This window comes from Melanotaenia boesemani, chromosome 5, assembly GCF_017639745.1.
Source record: "Melanotaenia boesemani isolate fMelBoe1 chromosome 5, fMelBoe1.pri, whole genome shotgun sequence".
NCBI classification, from domain to species: Eukaryota; Metazoa; Chordata; class Actinopteri; order Atheriniformes; family Melanotaeniidae; genus Melanotaenia; species Melanotaenia boesemani.
In genome coordinates, this window is record NC_055686.1 from 5,672,357 (window position 1) to 5,690,365 (window position 18,009).

General features: G+C 40.1%; 2 protein-coding genes across 2 annotated transcripts; both read left to right on the forward strand.

Annotated features, from left to right (window-relative positions):
• Positions 1-261: 261 nt before the first annotated feature.
• Positions 262-5,929, forward strand: LOC121640769 (lecithin retinol acyltransferase-like). The gene is made up of 2 exons (XM_041986633.1): positions 262-891; positions 5,256-5,929. Exons 1-2 carry the CDS (start codon positions 337-339, stop codon positions 5,406-5,408), a joined length of 708 nt encoding a protein of 235 aa, XP_041842567.1. The 5' UTR covers positions 262-336; the 3' UTR covers positions 5,409-5,929.
• Positions 5,930-10,014: 4,085 nt separating this feature from the next.
• On the forward strand, positions 10,015-17,233 carry lratb.2 (lecithin retinol acyltransferase b, tandem duplicate 2). The gene is made up of 6 exons (XM_041986634.1): positions 10,015-10,021; positions 11,012-11,226; positions 11,339-11,444; positions 14,002-14,076; positions 14,235-14,387; positions 16,973-17,233. The coding sequence occupies exons 2-6, from the start codon at positions 11,102-11,104 to the stop codon at positions 17,126-17,128; spliced, it is 615 nt and encodes a 204-aa protein (XP_041842568.1). The 5' UTR covers positions 10,015-10,021; positions 11,012-11,101; the 3' UTR covers positions 17,129-17,233.
• Positions 17,234-18,009: the final 776 nt, after the last annotated feature.

Genomic DNA, 18,009 nt, shown 5'->3' on the forward strand with positions numbered 1-18,009 from the left:
TTGGGGCCCCTCGGTCACAATTTGTGGAAGCTATTGAAGAAATATTGATATTTCTACTGTAAAAAAATTGTAAAAAACAGAAGGAGCTTTCAAAATGAATCAAAGGGGTGTGTCTTGTTTGTCTCATCTTGTGCTATAATACAGGTCAGGTTTTGTGTGTTTTGGTCACGTGAAACGGAAGCTATTGAACAGGGAAACGATAAAAGTCTGTCGAATATCCAACCTAAAACCAACTTCACCGCGGTCCGTGACCGAGTAAAACTCCTCCGACAGCAGAGAGCGGGACACAGAAGCAGAATCGGACAAAGAAAGAAGAAGACGCGCAGATTTTCAGCCATGCTGGACACGCTGACCTTCCTCCTGGAGAGGCTCTTCCTCCTCGCCCACATCAAGCTGTCCAGCCTGCTGCCTCCGCTGGGCAGAGAGAGCGGAGAGCCGCAGCCCCCCCGGCGCTGTGATCGGGACGACCCCTTCCCGCAGAAGTTCCAGCGGGGAGATCTGCTGGAAGTTCCGCGGACTCTCTTCACCCACTTCGGCATCTACCTGGGCGAGAACCGCGTGGCGCACCTCATCCCGGATATCCTGCCGGTGCTGACCGCCGACAGCCGCCAGATCCAGGAGATGGTGACCAACACCCGGCTGCTGCTCGGGGTCCTCTCCAAGCGTGCCAGCATCCGGGTGGACTCAGTGGAGGATTTCGCGTACGGAGCCGGGATCCTGCTTAACGCCATGGACCGAGCGGTGCATCGGAGCCCGCTGCCGTCAGAGGAGGTGGCCCGGCGGGCGGAGCGGCTGGTCGGCAGCGTGTCCTACAGCCTGCTGTGGAACAACTGCGAGCACTTTGTCACATACTGCCGCTACGGGACGGCGCAGAGCCTGCAGACCGACAAGGTGAGACGCTGGCACCAACCAAGCTGCGCTTTTTACGCGCGAGGGACCAGTTTTACGCGCAGCGCTGCAGACAGCTGTTCTGATGTAGAGTCAGCTTAATGACATTAAACTGTAGATGTATTTTTAATTACCTTTATGCCACTTTTTGACTTTACAGACACTTTACAGGCAAGGGGTTTCGGTTTTCGGGGTTAAAGCACAGGATCGATTATAAGAAGCTTTGATCCCTTTGTTGTCAGCCTAGAAGGGAACTGTGCGGCGTTTTTCGCAGTACACAAGTAAATAGCATCTGTTCCAAAAAGCCTTTTAAGTGGACAACTAAATAGTCTGCAAATGTTCCTTATTACAGACAACATATTTAATTTCACATGCAAAACTTCTCTGTGGTTTAGAAAACACTTTTCATGCACGTGAGAGTTCACACAGAGAGTTAAGCACCACAAGGCTCCACATTTGACTGCCAGCCTCTTAAAACGCTGGAAAAGCTTTAGTAACTTTTTCTAGTTCATCTTACATTCCTGCAGAGGGACTTAAAGGTCACAGTGATGGACAGAACCTGAGAGGCAACTGTACTAATATTTAACTGATAGCAATCTAGTTTTCAGTCTTTTGTTTTATAACAGTGTGTCCAAAATTTCATTAGTACTACAGACCATGAATGCCATTTCACACAATATCCGCCCATTTTTCTTTCTGCAAATTTACCAGGAAAACAGGAAATACTTGTACGTTTTACTGAAAATACAAAGATAAATGTAATTTATAGTTTTACAGGCTCCTTCAAAGGATTTTCCAAAGCTCTTCTTTGGCTGTTTCTGACTTTTTTTTTCCTGCTCTCTGTCCAGATGATCCCACAATGCTTCAATAACATTAAGGTCTGGGTTCTGGAGAAAATCTGTCCATCCCTCAGACCTTTTGCCACTGTTCTTCAATCAAGTTCTTGTGTAATGTGGCATACCTCAGCCTTGTCTGGCTTCTTGACAGCCACATTTCCATGGAGACCAGATGAGGCTTCGGCCATCAACTGAAGGTCCAGAAACATCTCTCTGGTCCTGGTTCAGGTCTTTGCTGTATTTGTTCCAATTTCTTCAGGACATTACTTTCAGACTTCAGATGCAACTGAAGAAACGGGAGCAAATGATGTGTCTTTGTGACATCTGCTTGTACATGAGCTCTTTGCCAAGTTGTCTGGGATGTGTTGACACATTAGAGCCTTTTTCATGTTGTAATGGTTCGTAGGTCAGACTTAAGTTGCTGTGCAAAAAGAAAAACACATCCTGCAAGTAAAAAAGCAGCAAATTTCTAAAGAAAACCTAAAGGATGACCTGGCATCAGCAGGAATGCAAAATTCCATAAATTGTAAGAAAAGTTAGCCAAACTTATTCTCTAAAAGTTTACTTGAGGTAAACGTATAAGGCATTACAAGTACCCTAACAAGAACCTAAAGATGTAAATTAAGTACATGTAGCTAACTATATTAAACCTAATACTTTGCAAGAAACCGTGCAATAAGTAAAAACATGTAAACGTTAAACAGAAACCAGAATAACAGACAAACCCACATGTGAAAATCACATTAAGACATTTACAACTGGAAACAAGTCTCAGCTTTGAACACAAGTCCGCAATTCTTAACCCTGCAGCTTATTAAACCACAACAGCTCTCCTCTTCTGTTAAAAGAAGCCATGCTTGATCATGAGGTGTCGTTTTTTTAAAAAACAGAAAAAGAAAATCTGGGTCGCTCCTCGGAAAAGTCCTGAGAACAAGAGCTGCATTCAGACAGAGCCGCCTGCCAAAACCCAGACAGCAGCAGCAGCGAGCCAGTCGGTGCACACTGTGGATCATTGTGATGATGGAGGAGAGCAACGCAGCCTCCCAACCCCATAAACCAGCTCCAGAAGTTCCAGCCACATGGCTCTTGTGGTTAATTCACAACATGACTGACGACTTTAGGATCAGTTTAGTGTCGTCATCAGTTTAAATGAAACAGATCGTAAAACTTTTTTAATACCTTTTCCTTTGTCCTACAAGCTACAAGGTGTCAATATTTGGCATGTCTGGGATAATTTTGTTGAGGCAAAACTTATTTATTTAATATTTATTTATTTATTTGTGAAATTAGACAGTTGATTTTAAGTTTCACTGATTGAACAGTCTCTATAGGTCAAGTTTCAGCGGCTCTGTTGATCTATTAAAGCAGTCTTGTTATTTTCTGTAAAACCAGCCTTGGCTTTACTTTAGGCCTATGCTAATAAGCTAATTAGCTAACCTAAAAACAACAACAATAACCTAAATCAAACATATTGTTTTCACATTCACCTTGAAATTTGAGTCATAAATGATCATTTTCTCTGAATTTACAATTCTGTATAAGTCATTGTTACTTTTAAGAATCAGATAGCTTGCTAGGTAGCACGAGTAGGTATGCTAGCAAAACCAAAAGGTAGCTAATGCTCACATTAGTTGACATACTGTGAAATGGATGCTATAAAAATTTTTCTTGTGTTAGCTAATGCTAACATTTGTCTGTACTAGCTAATACTAACTTAAGTTTAGCATTGCAGAGCTACTAGCATGGCAGCAGATAGCCAACAGTCTCTGAATGTTTATGGAACCAAAAAAATCACCATTGTTTCTTTCACTTTTCATGTGATGAAGAAAAACAATTCAAACATCAAACTGCAACTAAAATCAAAGAAAACAAACTGCTGAGGGAATCTGTTGGTTTTTAAAAGTTCATTTTTCTCCTCTTAACAAAAGAGAATTTCAAACAGCGAAAGTAATGATCTCTGTGATCACATATATTTAAATAGCTAATCACAGTAATGAGGAGCAGACGGTGTTTTCCCTCCTGCTGCAGAGAGACTTTCCCCTCATCAAGTTTCACTTCCTGCAATTTTGAACCTAAACGTCTGACCTGTCTGCTTCTCGGAGCCGAGTCTGCTTCTTGCAGGTTTATTAAAGGGGGGCTGAGGGCCAACAGAAGCTCTTAAAAGTGCCTCAGAGGGCCCCACAGTAAAATAAACAACAGGTCATTTATACCCTTGATTCTGCTACAAACGGTCGCTGTTTTAAGTATCTAAGACAAAGATTTTACTTTGACTTTTAAACATAAAACTCAGATTTCAAGTTAATTTAGTTTGAAAACTGTTCCCAGTCCAAGACAATCTAAAAGATTTGATGGGAAGTAGAAGTTCCAGTGTAAACCAGTTTCTCCTTTGTGACAGCCCCAGGCTTCTCTTTGGGCTATTGTGGGGTTTGTTGTTCGCTGATCTTATCTTCAGGTAGTGTATCCAACTGATTCCCCTTTACCACCCAACAAAATCCAGCCCTGGTCTTCAGAGGTCAGGGATGGTGGGTATTTAAGCTCTAAATACCAAGTGTGGCGAATCCACCAAGGCTGTGGCAGCTCTGCCAATACTATGGCCAAACATTTAACCCTTTACTACCATCTGCAAGCACATGAATCCCAAAGAGTAAATGTTTTACATCTACATGGGAACTGGTTTTTATCATCCAGCTCATTTCTTGTTCACAAAAAAACAACAAAAAAAAGCAAATCACAAAAAGGATATATAATGACTAACAAAAAACCCCCAGAAATAAAATAAAAAAACAACAATCTTTAAATTTTCCATACAAACTTCCCAATGAGCCCAAAGAGAGGGAATTCCCAGTCTGACATCAGTATCCGGAGAAGCTTCTCAAATTACGTCACCCTCCTTTTTTTTTTACCACAACAGTGGATGCAAAATTCTAACAAACCACTCCACTCTCCATCCCAATTACTACAATGTTTGCCTGAAACCTGCCCCATCTAACTGGATGAACCCCCAGTTTGATATTTCCAGAGGGAACTTAACCTTTTAATGCCTGACTATAGCGCCCCCTGTTTTTTCTGTCCCTAAGGGAGAGCGCCTAAGGCTTATAACAAAAAGTACATAACTCAAACGCCACTAGAGCCCAAAGAGAAGAGCTGGTGTCATCACACCTTGATCAGAAGTACCTTCCATGTACAAATAGTGCAGCTTGAAGTCAAAACTGTTTGTGGTTAGGGCTCATTATACACATATGGACAGTTGAATCTCCTCCACCGTCGCCATGTTTACTAAAGTGCTACTGAAACTAATTTCTGAACTCTGACCTCTGCAATGTCCTCTAGTGGATGTTGTCTAACAACCATGAGCACATAAATGAGCCCTTAAACAAAACATAGATTTACTTTGGGTTTTCTTTTTTTTCCTCTCTCTTCAACGATGAAGATATAAATGATTACTTTCTCTTTGTCTAGTCATTTTAAACTGTCTTGGCTTAGGCTGATACGTTATATTGATTTGACTTCGTTTCCTGTTCTCCTCTCCAGTTTTGTGAATGGTTGAAGTCGCTAATCCGGGACCAGCGGAACGTCCTTCTGACTGGGCTGCTGGGCCTTCTGTCCATGGTGTGTTTGGGAGTATCCCCCAGCACCGCCCTGCCCACCCTCCTCATCCCCTTCACCCTATGGATGGCCAGCTAAGAGCCGCCCGGACCACCTTCGCCATCAACGTTCGAGTCTCGCCACCAGTTCTGCACAGACTAAGCTGCTATACTGGAAGACTGACGGAAAGGATGTAGTCACACATTTAAACCTATGAAGATGAACACCAGAAATGAACTCTTATGGTACACCCAATGGTGATTGTTACAGTATTTTTAGTTAGCTCTTAGCAACAAGGGCAACTTAAAAAGTCTTTAAACAAATCTCTTTACTGAAAAAGACAGATAGTTTCAGACAAGAGGAATGTATGTCCAGCAGAAATGACACAAATAGAATGTTTACATGAAGGTTATTTGTCTAAAAATCCAACATTGGAATAAGTAATGTGAAGCCCCAATACTCAAAGCTAACTCTCTAAAACTTTCCCTTGTTTGTGGACACTGAGCCTTTTCACATCGACATCAAAAATCTGATCATGATCAGGTTTCTGGAGTTACCAGATTATTGAAGTGATCATGTAAACGTCATAATCTGATATCCGATAACAGCAGTTGTGTAAATATGAGAAATCAGATTGAGTCTGTTTCTATGTGCATCAAAATATATCTGTGACCAACCAGATCCTGAAACGTGGTAGTCTATATTTTCCACTCCATTACAGGGTTTATTTTGAAGTCCGTAAGTACATGACAGCACCTACAGTCCTAGCATTAGCTGCTAATAAGGGAGCTAATAAACTGCAAAATAGTCTACATGTGAATGTTTTAGTTTGTTTATTCTTCGACCTCCCGCTGCTGCATGCTATCGTGCTTTTCTTTTGTGTTTCATTCACGTTGTGACAGCGTCGCTTCCGTCTTTTTAATGGATGATTACAAAAAGACGGAAGTGACACAGCTGTTTGCACAGATGTAAAAATACTTAATAAAGAAGATATAGGGTCTACATTTACGAAGACCTCGACATTGAAGTATTGGGGAAGAATAGTCTGTATTGGATACTCTTATGTGTTCTTGTGTATGTATCTTCAAATCTGATTTATTTCATTCTTTTACATATGCGCATGTGTAGAAATGTAATAAAATCGGTAAATGGGGGGCGGGCAGAAGCTTTCTCTTGGTGTTGGCATATAAATGACGGGCAGCAGTAGCAGCAGCATGGAGCCCAGTTTGCAGCTTATTAGCTCCCACATTCGAACAGCTAACGTCAGGACTGCTGGTGTCGCCATGTTCAACAAAGCAGGACCGGAGGCTTGGAAAAAACCAGGACGCTTACATACGTACGAACATAGTCTGAAGGAAGTCTGACTGTCTGCTGTCCATGTAAACCCATCAGATCTGATTATTAAAAAGATCTGATTACTTACAGTTATTAGATTTTTATGGTGATGGAAACAGGCTCACGCTGACACACTAGTGTCCACTCGTTCTAAAGAATGGACACAAACTCTGCAGCTGCTAACTTTCCAACCAGTTCAGCATTCGTTCCAGTACTGTAACCAGGCGAAGCTCTGGTGTAAATATCTGTAAATATCCTTTACGAGCTGGTTGTTTTCCAACAGTCACAAATGTATGTACAGAATTCGTTTTTTACAGCCTTGTAACACTTTACATTGTTTTTATGTAAATAAAGGACATGGAGATAAACAGACATGTATTCTTTCACCTGTGACAGAAAATATTTATTTTAAATAAATTACAGTGCAGATTTGGGGCTTTGCTTGATCTTCTCAAGCTGTTTTTATTAAGTTAAAATCAAGATTACAAACTATTTTTTTTTGTTTGTTCAAGTTTAATCTTTGTTATTTGACTTTTTTCAACATTCACAGAACAGAAAAATTAGTAAATATCAAATACAAATTACTTTTATTAATCTCTGAAGGGAAAGTAAAATGTGATTATATATAACATCATTTTAAATGTGAATTAAAAAAATATGGGTATTTTATTAAGATAAGATTATTTAAGATAATACTTTATTGTCCCCTTTCTCATGGTAATATTCCTTGCAGTGGTTTGCTTATAATTGTAATTTGTTGCCCCCTGGTGGTGATTTCTAGAGATACAACAAGTGTAACTTCACGAAGTCCAGACCTCATCCTGACCTCCAAACTGTGCTTGAACCAATTCCTGGCTCAGTTTTTGTTAAATATGTAATGGCACAGTGTGATATATTGTGTTTTTTGTCCATCTGAATTTGTATTACATACTTTTAAGACCTGGTAAATCAAATAAAATTATATTTATAGAGCATGAGCAGAACAAAGCTCTTTACACAATAACAGCAATAATCTAATATCAAATTAGAAAACTTTAAACATCAAAAAAGATGATAAATAAGCCTTCATGTACACTATTATATATCCTAACTGAATTAAAAACACACCTAATCGTTCATCATTCATTACAGTCATAAAGTTAAGAACACACACACACACACACACACAGAGACCCCACCCACTAATCCCATTTTCCACAGACAAATAAAAAGTAATAGTACTGCGCTAAAAATAAAATAAAACCAGAAGAGTAAGTGACTTTTATTAAATGAATTTCATTAAGAAACACATTAAATTAAAAACCAGGGTTAAAAGATCGGCCTTGAGTCTGGCCTTAAAACCAGTTTAGCCTCCCTCAGGACCTCTGGCTGACTCTTTCACCAATGTGGGCTTAAAAACTAAAAGAGGACTCATTGCAAGTCTTTGTGTAAATGTTTGATATTTTTAAAGTATTGGAGGACCTGAGGGCTCTGGGGGGCTTGTAGTTCTGGTCCCCGTCAGCAGACATGCCACAGAGTTCTGCATCTGGTAAAATGTCCAGATCCGTCAATCCTCCAAAATTGAAGATGGTAACTTTATTTTCTGTTGACTGTAGCTTGAAACTGAACTGAACCCTGATTGGCTGGTAGAGCCTGCAGGTACACCCAGGTCTCTGATAGCACCACACTGGACGTTAAGCAGCTTGTTTTCCGTCTCTTTATGTTGTGTAATCAGAGCTGAAGGTTGTTGAGTCCAGTGCAGCCCCGTTCACGCTGCTTCTTAACTTGAGATTCAGATCACAAGTGAGCGGCTCTGAACGCAGCTCAGAAACTCCAACATGACTGTTGTTTGCAGACAGAAATGATGGCTGTGATGCAGTCAGGTCATATGTTAATGTTCAGGTGTTCAAAGCTGCTGTGTGACGTAATGGCTCTGAGGTTCGACTCTCCTGGACTTGCGTCTCAGTTCTGCAAACATAAACAGTCTTTTGTTGTTTTCCGTTTCTCATACCGACCTGGTACAACTAGGACCACGGTTCTGTTGGGGGTTGCAATATTCTTCCGGCCTGAGTTTGCTTTCACACTGCACAAGTCAAAAGAACCAGCGCAGATGTTTTGGTTGTGTTTACCTACAATACCCTGTGCTCCGTTTCTTGCATGTGGTGTACGTGAAGCACATGTTTTCACACGGAGTAGCATTCTTTTTTGAGCTGTGCCAGATTTAGTTTGCGCATTCACACCTCCGCCAAATGAACCAGACTTTTTGATGAGACAAACCAGAATTTGAATCAGATGGACTGGTGTAAACCAAGCGGCAACCTCGGCCGGTAAAAAGTGAAGCCTATGCGGAAGTGCAAAGAATCGCAGTTTACTCCTCATCTACTAGGGACTGGCTCCAAAACAGAACAAATCCCCATAGACTCCATGTTAAAAAGGCCAACTTCACAGCAGAAAACAGGTTTAAAGCCTGATACAAAAAAACATTTTAGGATTAATAGGTCAAGTTCATGACAATCATGGGGGGGGATTTTTTTATTAACTCATCCGTTTAGATGTTATTTAGTCTTGAAATTCGGCATAATTAGGGGCGTGTCCTTTTGATTGACAGGTATCCAATATCCGCGGCAAGAAGGGAGAGTGCAGCACAACTGCGGTTTTTAGCCAGCTAACAGTGCACGTTAGCTTTAGCCTACTTTGGTTAGCCGGTTAGCTACCGTTAGATGTGAGTTGGCTCAGTTTGCTCTTAGCTACAGGCAACTCGGAGTTTGATAGATGCCAATCATCCACCTCACACTCACAGCCTCCCTCTCAGCTCCACTTCTTTGCCCATTTTTGTATTTTCCGGGAGCGACATCAGGAATAGCTGCCAAGATGGCAATGGTAGGAACCCCCCAACGAGCTTCACTTTTGCTCTTCAGAAACCTACAGGTGGCGTTACAGAGGCTCCGTCCATCTTTTATACACAGTCTATGGTGTAAACGACCATTTATGACCATTTTAGACCATCTGGTCCACTTCCACAGATAGCACGGTTCTTTTGGAGCTGTACGAATGTGCATAAATACTGAAAACTGGGGCTTTTGTGGTTTAGTTTGCTAACAGTGTAAAACCAGGTGGACCAGGCAGAGGAAGTGATGTAGACCAACATGTCGGATATCTGGCTTCCTGTCCTACTGCTCATACTGGACAGATTCTGGTGAAACCCAGATCAGGTTTCATCGCCAATATTAAACAGGAACTCCAAGACTGAATAAATTTATTGTTGCTCTGTTGTTTACTTGCAGTAAGCAAGCCCTTTCTAGTCCTGGCTAATAACTGAGCCAGAGTTTCTTCTTCTTTCCTATTAGTCAGTATTACCCCCTAGTGGACAGTTGTTGTAACTGCATGATGTCGTTCAGGTGGGTTGGTTTACTTGAGTAAAGTACAATGTGAAACCAACCAAACGAAGATGCAAAGTTTTTAGAAATTATCCACCCAGTTGAACCAGGTCTCCTGGTAATCTAAATTCTCTTTATTCTGCTTTTTCTTTTTGTTTGTTTTGTATCTACTGAGGTTGTTTGGACTCTGGAAACAGATGTTTTGCATTACTTTGGAAACTTTCTGGACCTCTGGTATTGTGTTGTGTTTGTATCATTCCTTACTTTTTTGTGGTCTCACACATCTTTGTAGTTCTTTTGTATTTTTCCAGTAACATTATACCTTCTTGCTGCTGTATATGTTTTATTTGTGGATTAGTTTTGTTTTGTTTTCACGTTGCCTTGTGTTTGTCTAGCATCTCTTTTTAGTTGTTTGGTGTTTTTTATGTTTTGCATTTCTTGTTGGTTTGTTCTTATCATTTACATATTTGCAGCTGTTTGTTTAGAATCTGTTTGTAGCTGTTTTATACCTCTCATAGCTCGTTTGCTGCATCTTTTTGGTGGTTATTTGTTTTTTTATGGTATTGTAATATTTTTACAGCTGTTATGTGGCTCTTTGTTGTTTTGTGTCTCTTTGCAGTTGTTCTGTGTCTCATTTTTGGTCATTTATTTATTTATTTAGTTTCTTTGAGGTTAGTTAGATTTTTAGATTTAGAGTTAGATTTAGATTTGAGCCTGTGACACAGTGCACACGTGTAGATTATAGTTTTATGTTTCATTTATACACTTATTTATCTAGGTACTTTTATTGCTGTTGTTTTCTGTCCACCTTTTCTTCATCTGGGGGTTAAGTCGATACCAATCAACCTCATTGGATTGCAGCCTGATCCAGCTGGTGATTTCGTATGAATTCTTGGGAAATGTCTGTTAGAAAGCTGTGAAAGTTTAATCTCCTCTCTGCTCCTCCCCCCAGCAGAATAAAACCTCTGCTGCACTTTGCCCTGCGTTTCTGGTACCATGTTCCCTCTGCAGCTGCTCGCTCTGCTCTTCATCTCCACGGCGACTCTCGAGCCGCTGCAGAAGAGGAAGAAGAAGGAGGAAGAGGAGGAGGAAGATGGGAGAATGGTTGGACAGAAAGGGAAGGAGGGGACGGAGTGTAAGTATGACCGGATGTTCAGGAGGGGAGACCTGCTGGAAGTTTCTCGGACTCTGTTCACACACTTCGGGATTTACCTGGGTGGGGGCAGGTGAGTCTAAAAAAGGTTCAAATGTAGTTTTCCTACCCTCTTCTTCCTCTTATGTCATCCCCTTCTTTTCTCTCTGTCATGTTCTTGCCTTCCTGTCCCTGTTTGCCTGCAGAGTAGCTCACTTCATCCCGGACATCCTGCCCGTCGTTTCCAGCAACCAGGTCCGAATCAAACAGATGGTCACCAACACCAGACTCATACTGGGAGTAATCGCCAAGGTACCAGAGCCCAGAGACATATTCCCCCCTTTCTTCCTCCTCCTCCTCCTCTCTAAGCCCCTCCCATCACACATACACAATACACACTTCAAGGAAAACTCATCCCATCAGAATGACTCGCCTCAGTTTGTGATTGGATCAAATCCTGATACTTTCCAGATGCAACCCTTCAGTGGGGTGATGAGGATGATGAAGAAGATGATGATGGTTTTTAAAGCAGCGATGTGAAGCCATTACGAGCAGCCAGAATCGTACCTGCAGCAGTCAGTAATCTCGTTCCTGCCATTGTCATCTTGGAATATGGTCATGGAACAGGGTAAATTTGGATTCATCAGACCACATGACCTTCTTCCATTGCTCCAGAATCCAGTCTTCATGGTCCCTAACAACCTGAAGTCTTTTTTCTTTGGTTAGCCTCACTGATTAGTAGTTTTCTTATGCAGCTGTTCAGTGTCAGTCCCTCGAGTTTCCTTCACATTGTTCAAATAGAAAAGTTCTTACTTTCATTATTTTACATAGTCCTGAGTTCCTGTGTTGTTTTTCTTTCATCTGAATCCACCAAACATTTAATTGACGACCGATCACCATCATTCAGGATGTTTTTCTGACCACATTTCTTCCTGGAAGATGATGGTTTTCCACCATCCTTCCAGTTTTATTAAGGCGTTGGACAGTTCTGAACCCAGTTTTAGTAGTTTCTGCTTCTCCTTAGAAGTTTTCTCTGCTTGATGCCAATAATCGGACTTCTCTGAAACACATAAACATCTTTTCCATGACCACAGGACGTGTCTTAAGAAACGAGACGCTACTCATTGCATTAGTTGGGGTTAAATAACTTGTTGCCAGCGGTGACATCATCATCCATGCAGTAATTATCCAATAGGAGGCTCCTATCTAGTTAAATCCAGGCGACTTGTTTCTTGGCCAGCAGTGTATAAAGATGTATCTTCTCTTTCACAAATAAAAGTTTTATCCAGTTTTGTGTCTGTTCCAGCAGGAAAACGATTGCCGGCTGAATTTATCCTCAGATATTGATCCTCTGTGTTCAGAAGGAAGGCGGCTTCACAGCTTTGATGATTATCCTGCTGACATGTTTCTTTTTAACAAACAAATCCTGATTTTTTTTTATGCTTCTTTGTCACAAAAACTAGATTTTATTTAAAACATTGTTAAAGATTAATAAAGTGGAAACTGCTGCTAAAATGAGCCTATTTGTTTTTCTACAAAAGTGTTTTTAAACCAAACGTTTTTGCGCTTTTTTTCGCATAGAGGTAAAGTTTGAATACAGTACTTTTGAATTATTGTTAGTTTTGCACTTTCAGTCATCTTCAGTTCTAATAAAAAATACAAAATATTTAATTAGTCAAAAGAAATGTAACCCTTTAATTCTTTAAAACAAAGTTGCTGTTTTTATTAATTACGATTAAAAGTGTTAATCATTGTCCAGAACTACAACACATTTTTATGGGAAAGAAAAATAGCGACAAAGCAGATAAACTGTTCAGTTCCCGTCAGAGCTCCTTGAAGCTCCAAACGGAGAGCGTTCTGTCGGATGAAAAAAAAACCCTGTCCTCTTCCACTCCACATGTAGGCAGCTAGCAGCTTCGTATGGACGTATTTCCAGCAGCTTTTCCTCGAGGAGATCAAACAGGAAACACTTCGATATAAGAAAAGTGATTTTTTTAATGTTAAATACAACAGACTTTAAGCCATGCTGTTAACTAGTCTGAGTCATGGCCGTTATCCTCCATGACGAATCACTGATGACGTCATTACAGCGCCATCGACAGCTTGACATTAGTTGATTTCAGACGGTGGATAATATGGCCGACATGTAAAATGGAGGTGTGTGGTGAGAGAAAGGAGTTCTGGAAACTGTTGACATGACCAAACTTTAACATCACATGTCACCTAAACTCAGTCTCTGGTTTGGCCGGATGGAGGCAGGAATGTGATACTGAATGTAAATTTACGTTAAAGCCCCAGTGTGTAAGAATTACTGCCATCTAGTGGTGCGCTAATGTAATGCAAGCAATCAAGTAGTGCTCTCTGGAACCTCACCGTTTATTACAACTACGGAAGCCATGGAGGGCCATAAATGTGAAAATGCCAACATCTGGCAGGAGTTCGAGTGTCCCGTCAGGTGATGAGGTACAGAACCCCCCTCTTGAGGATTTGCAGGTAAAACGCGTAAGGCTAACAAGTTTGTTCCTTTTCAGCTACTGAATTCAAAGATGGCGATGCAACATGGCAGCTTCCAGGAGGGTGCGCCGCCACCTATGTACTTATAAACAACTAATTCTAAGCTACGAGAACACTTTCATTTGGATATGATTGTGATTAGACTTTGGTAAAATATGTATTTATGAAAGTGATACTTGATTTTTGCTAATAAAAAGCCAAATAATTTACACACTGTACCTTTAAGTGAGAGACTTCTGTTAAAAACGAGGCGTTAATGTGCACATGGTCTTCAGATTTCCCCCATTTCACCAGTCAAACTGTTGTCAGGCAACATGATGTGACCTGAAACGTGTCTCGTGTTTTGTGTCTGCAGTGCGGCAGTGTGAGGGTGGACTCGGTGGAGGACTTCGCCTACGGAGCGGAGATCCTGGTCAACCCCATGGACAAGGTAAACGTTCATTATTCACACACAGCCCTGCAGCTTTCAGCCAACATTTCCAGCATGTAAAGATTGACGGAGCACAATGAGCTGACTTTCATGGTTTATGTGGGAATCTTGGTGGATTCTCGGCATTAAATAACAGTGTTTACGTCCATTCTTGGCAGATGTGCAGCTGTGTGGCGCTGCAGGGGGAAGAAGTGGCCCAGAGGGCAGAGAGGCTGCTGGGAGACATGGCCTACAGCCTGCTGTGGTACAACTGCGAACACTTTGTCATGTACTGCCGATACGGCACCGTCATGAGCTTCCAGACCTTCCAGGTGATGCTCCCCTGGGCAAACTGTGGGGAAAGTCAGGATATCTGCTTTTTGTGCTCAAAGAGAGCCGCCCGATCCCCTCTCTTTAAGCCCACCACTTTAATTTCTCAAGAATAAGGGACAGCTTCTCTTGATTTTCTTGCAGAACAAGGACGAGTGGTCGAATAAAAGAGAGAGAGGATGCTCGAAACATATACACGTTGTAGAAAGATGCTAAAACCACCATTTAACCATCATCTAATCTACATCTAGTATTTCCTTCTTAGTTTAAGCCTTAAAATCATTTAAAAACACAAAAAATATCTGGTGGACATGTTATAATGCCTGATACGGAGATTTTTCTGGTCTCTGTAGCAGCAGTCTGACCTTTAGCTGCAGAATAAAGCTGATCACAGATCAGACCTGAATCTCTCTAATTGGGTTAAGCCTCCCTGTTGCAGCAACACTGAAAGCTCCATTGTTCCTGCAGAAAGTCGTCAGGTTGCAGGGAGATTGTGAAAGAAAAGAGGAAACAAAGTGCTGCTGTTTGGCTCTACAGCGAAAACGAAAGCATAGCGAAATGTTGAAGATGCAGCAGTTTCAGTGTAAACAGACTAAAGGAAAGTTTAGCTCTGAGAGAACAATTAACTCATGACAAGACAGAGATGATAAATTAGAAATTATTATAATGGCAAGTATATTTATGCGAGGTGCAAAACTACCACAGACACATAATAAGAAGGAGAATGAATTTCAAATCTGCCAATAATTAATAGATTAATCAGATGATTAACCCATAAAGCTCCACTAGATCAACTTTAGCTATCGCTTCTATCACCACCAGTGTTTCAGGAGCGGTAGTGTGTAGCTCTGTGTGGTAAATTATGATGGATAGCTCACCCTTTAGGTGATCTACGGAAGTTTTCCAACCATTTATATCCTGTCTAGGACGTTTACAATCCAGCCTCAAATTGTGGTGTTTATTAATAGACTCAAAATCCACAATGATCCACGATAACAGCATTATTTATCACATTTTCATCATAAAAAGATCACTATCACTACTATATTGCTAAGAGACCTCTATTTAGACCTGGACATGCTGATGAAGCCACTTCCTGTCAGACTTTCCACCAATCAGAGAGCTTAGATTGACAGTAATGTCCAATCAGGAGCAGCCAAAGATCAACCAGAGAGCAGAAAGTTCTATGTGTGTCTGAAAAGAAGAAAAACAATGCTCCTCTATGGCTGGAAAAAGCCAAGAAAACGTTTCTGATGCACAGTGACACCACAAAGCAGCTGAGCTGGAGTTGGTTTAGTGAGGATAGCAGGTAAATAGTAGCAGAAATAACTAGAAACGAGGAAAAAGTGGAAATATGTAAATAGTTTCTGTGTGTTTGTTTCAATGGCAATAATTTTTCTCCTGAAAGCCAAGACTTGAGAGAACGATGTACAGATGAAAAAAGTCACTGTTGATCTGTGTGTTATTTCTACAAAGCTTTAGACAAAAATCCCAACAAAATAATTTGGGAAAGTAGCAATAAATAGCTTGGAGTTTTAAGAGTTAATCAATTTGTGCTCCAATTACTGAAAGCAATAAAAATGTTGAGCATCCTTCTTTAGAGCTGCACATCTCACAGCCAATGTGAAGAAATCAGAAAACAACGGCTCCATCTAGTGGTTGTTTATGAGCAGGACATGAAACTGTGTGCCACATGGATTTATTTCATATGAATGAGAAATGTTTTCCAGTTTTATTAGTTTTTGTGCCGATCATTCTTCCATAATGTTCATAATGTAGGAACATCTATGTTGAGATTGGGTGAGAAAAAGTCTTATTCTGCTGTTTCAACCACTTGTTGACACAAATATCTAACCAACCAAACACATGGCAGAACTTCAACATGTTTAGTCATTCAGACATGGTGAAGATGACCTGCTGAAATTCAAAATGAGCATCAGAATCAGCAAGAAAGGAGATTCAATAGCATAAAATGACTACAAATGGACCCACTGACCACACAGATCCACCACAAAGGATTTGTAAGTTACAGAAAAATACCATAAACAACCACAAAGGGATGTTAAATGGCCAGAAAGAGACATAAAACTCCAACAAGGGCATGCAAAATGAGTGCAAAGACCACTGCAATACGGCTTTAATGTCAATACATGTTTATAAAATGGTCATATGGTGGCAAAAAATAGTCTAAAGTAAAGAAAAATGGCATAAACATGAGCATGATCACCATAAATGCCAAAAACAAATTAAACAGCTACAAAGAGAAACTAAATTTCTTCATAGAAAATGAGAAAAAGCGATTAAATATGTAAAAAAAATCTAATTTGCATGTCAAAGAAAAAAATCTAGATGTGAAAACAAGGAATGAAACAAGGAATGAAAAATGAAACACAAAGAGAGAAATTCAACGGTGCAAAATGGAACAGATTTATTCAAAATGACAACAAATGGGGAGAAAATTATTCCACTAATCCAAACAAACAGATGTAAAAATAACTTTGCAGAGTGGACAAATGGGATGTAAGGTTTTATCTTCCATGACTTTATAAACTACATAAATAATGCTCCCTTTATTCTTCTTCATCAGTTCTGTAAAACAGTCAGGAAGCTGCTGCTGAGTCGGCGCGTTGCCAAGGTGACGGCGATGCTGGCGATGTGTTTGCTGGCGTACCTGCGAGCTGTGAGCACCTGGTCTGTCCTGCTGGCCGTCCTGCTGCCGTTCCTCATCTGGATGGCCTCCTGAACAGATTCACACTGCAACAAACACCTAAATTATCAAAAGTGGAGAGTCTTATCTTTTTTTCTAATTAGTGATTCATGAAGAGGAATTGATAAAAGAAAACCTCAGTTCACTCTGTTTTTAATAAATCCTTAGTTCTGCAAACCCTTTGAATAAATTATATTTAATAAACTTTTATTTATTTACCTCGTGTGATTGTGCCATTTGTTTTGTTTTTATATTGAATTAAATTATTTTAGGACATTATGTCCAGTACAATGATGTGCCCATTTAAAGATAGCAAGAATTCAGTTTTTACCTTTTTTGGACTTGATCCTTGTCGCACAGGGATTCCTTCTAATTCTCTCAAACTTTAAAGACATAATACATTGTAGGTGGATGTTTAAAGTCTTCACAGTTTTACATACAAATATATATATATATTTAAAGTTGTACCACATTTTTAGATACAGTTTGATTTCAGATTATTGAACCTCTGACCATCTCTACATTGAGAGACTTTGCCTCTCTGAAATTCTTGTTTTTAACCCAGTCATGTAACTGACCCTTTACCATATGGAGTTAATGTACAAATGCTCCTCCAGTTGTCCTTGTTCCAACTCCTTTTGAAATGGGTCACTGCCATCTATTTCAAAATGAGATATTTTTCATTAAATGGTAAAATGTCTCTCTTTCAACATCTGATATATTGTTTGTTTTTTGCATTTCACACAGTGCCCCAACTTTTTGGTATTTGAGATGTAGGCTAATTTTCTGTTTTCTCTGTGTAATTTTTATCAGGTTTAATTAGTTTTAATCTTAATATTTAATTTAATTTAATTTAATTTAATTTAATTTAATTTAATTTAATTTAATTTAATTTAATTTAATTTAATTTAATTTAA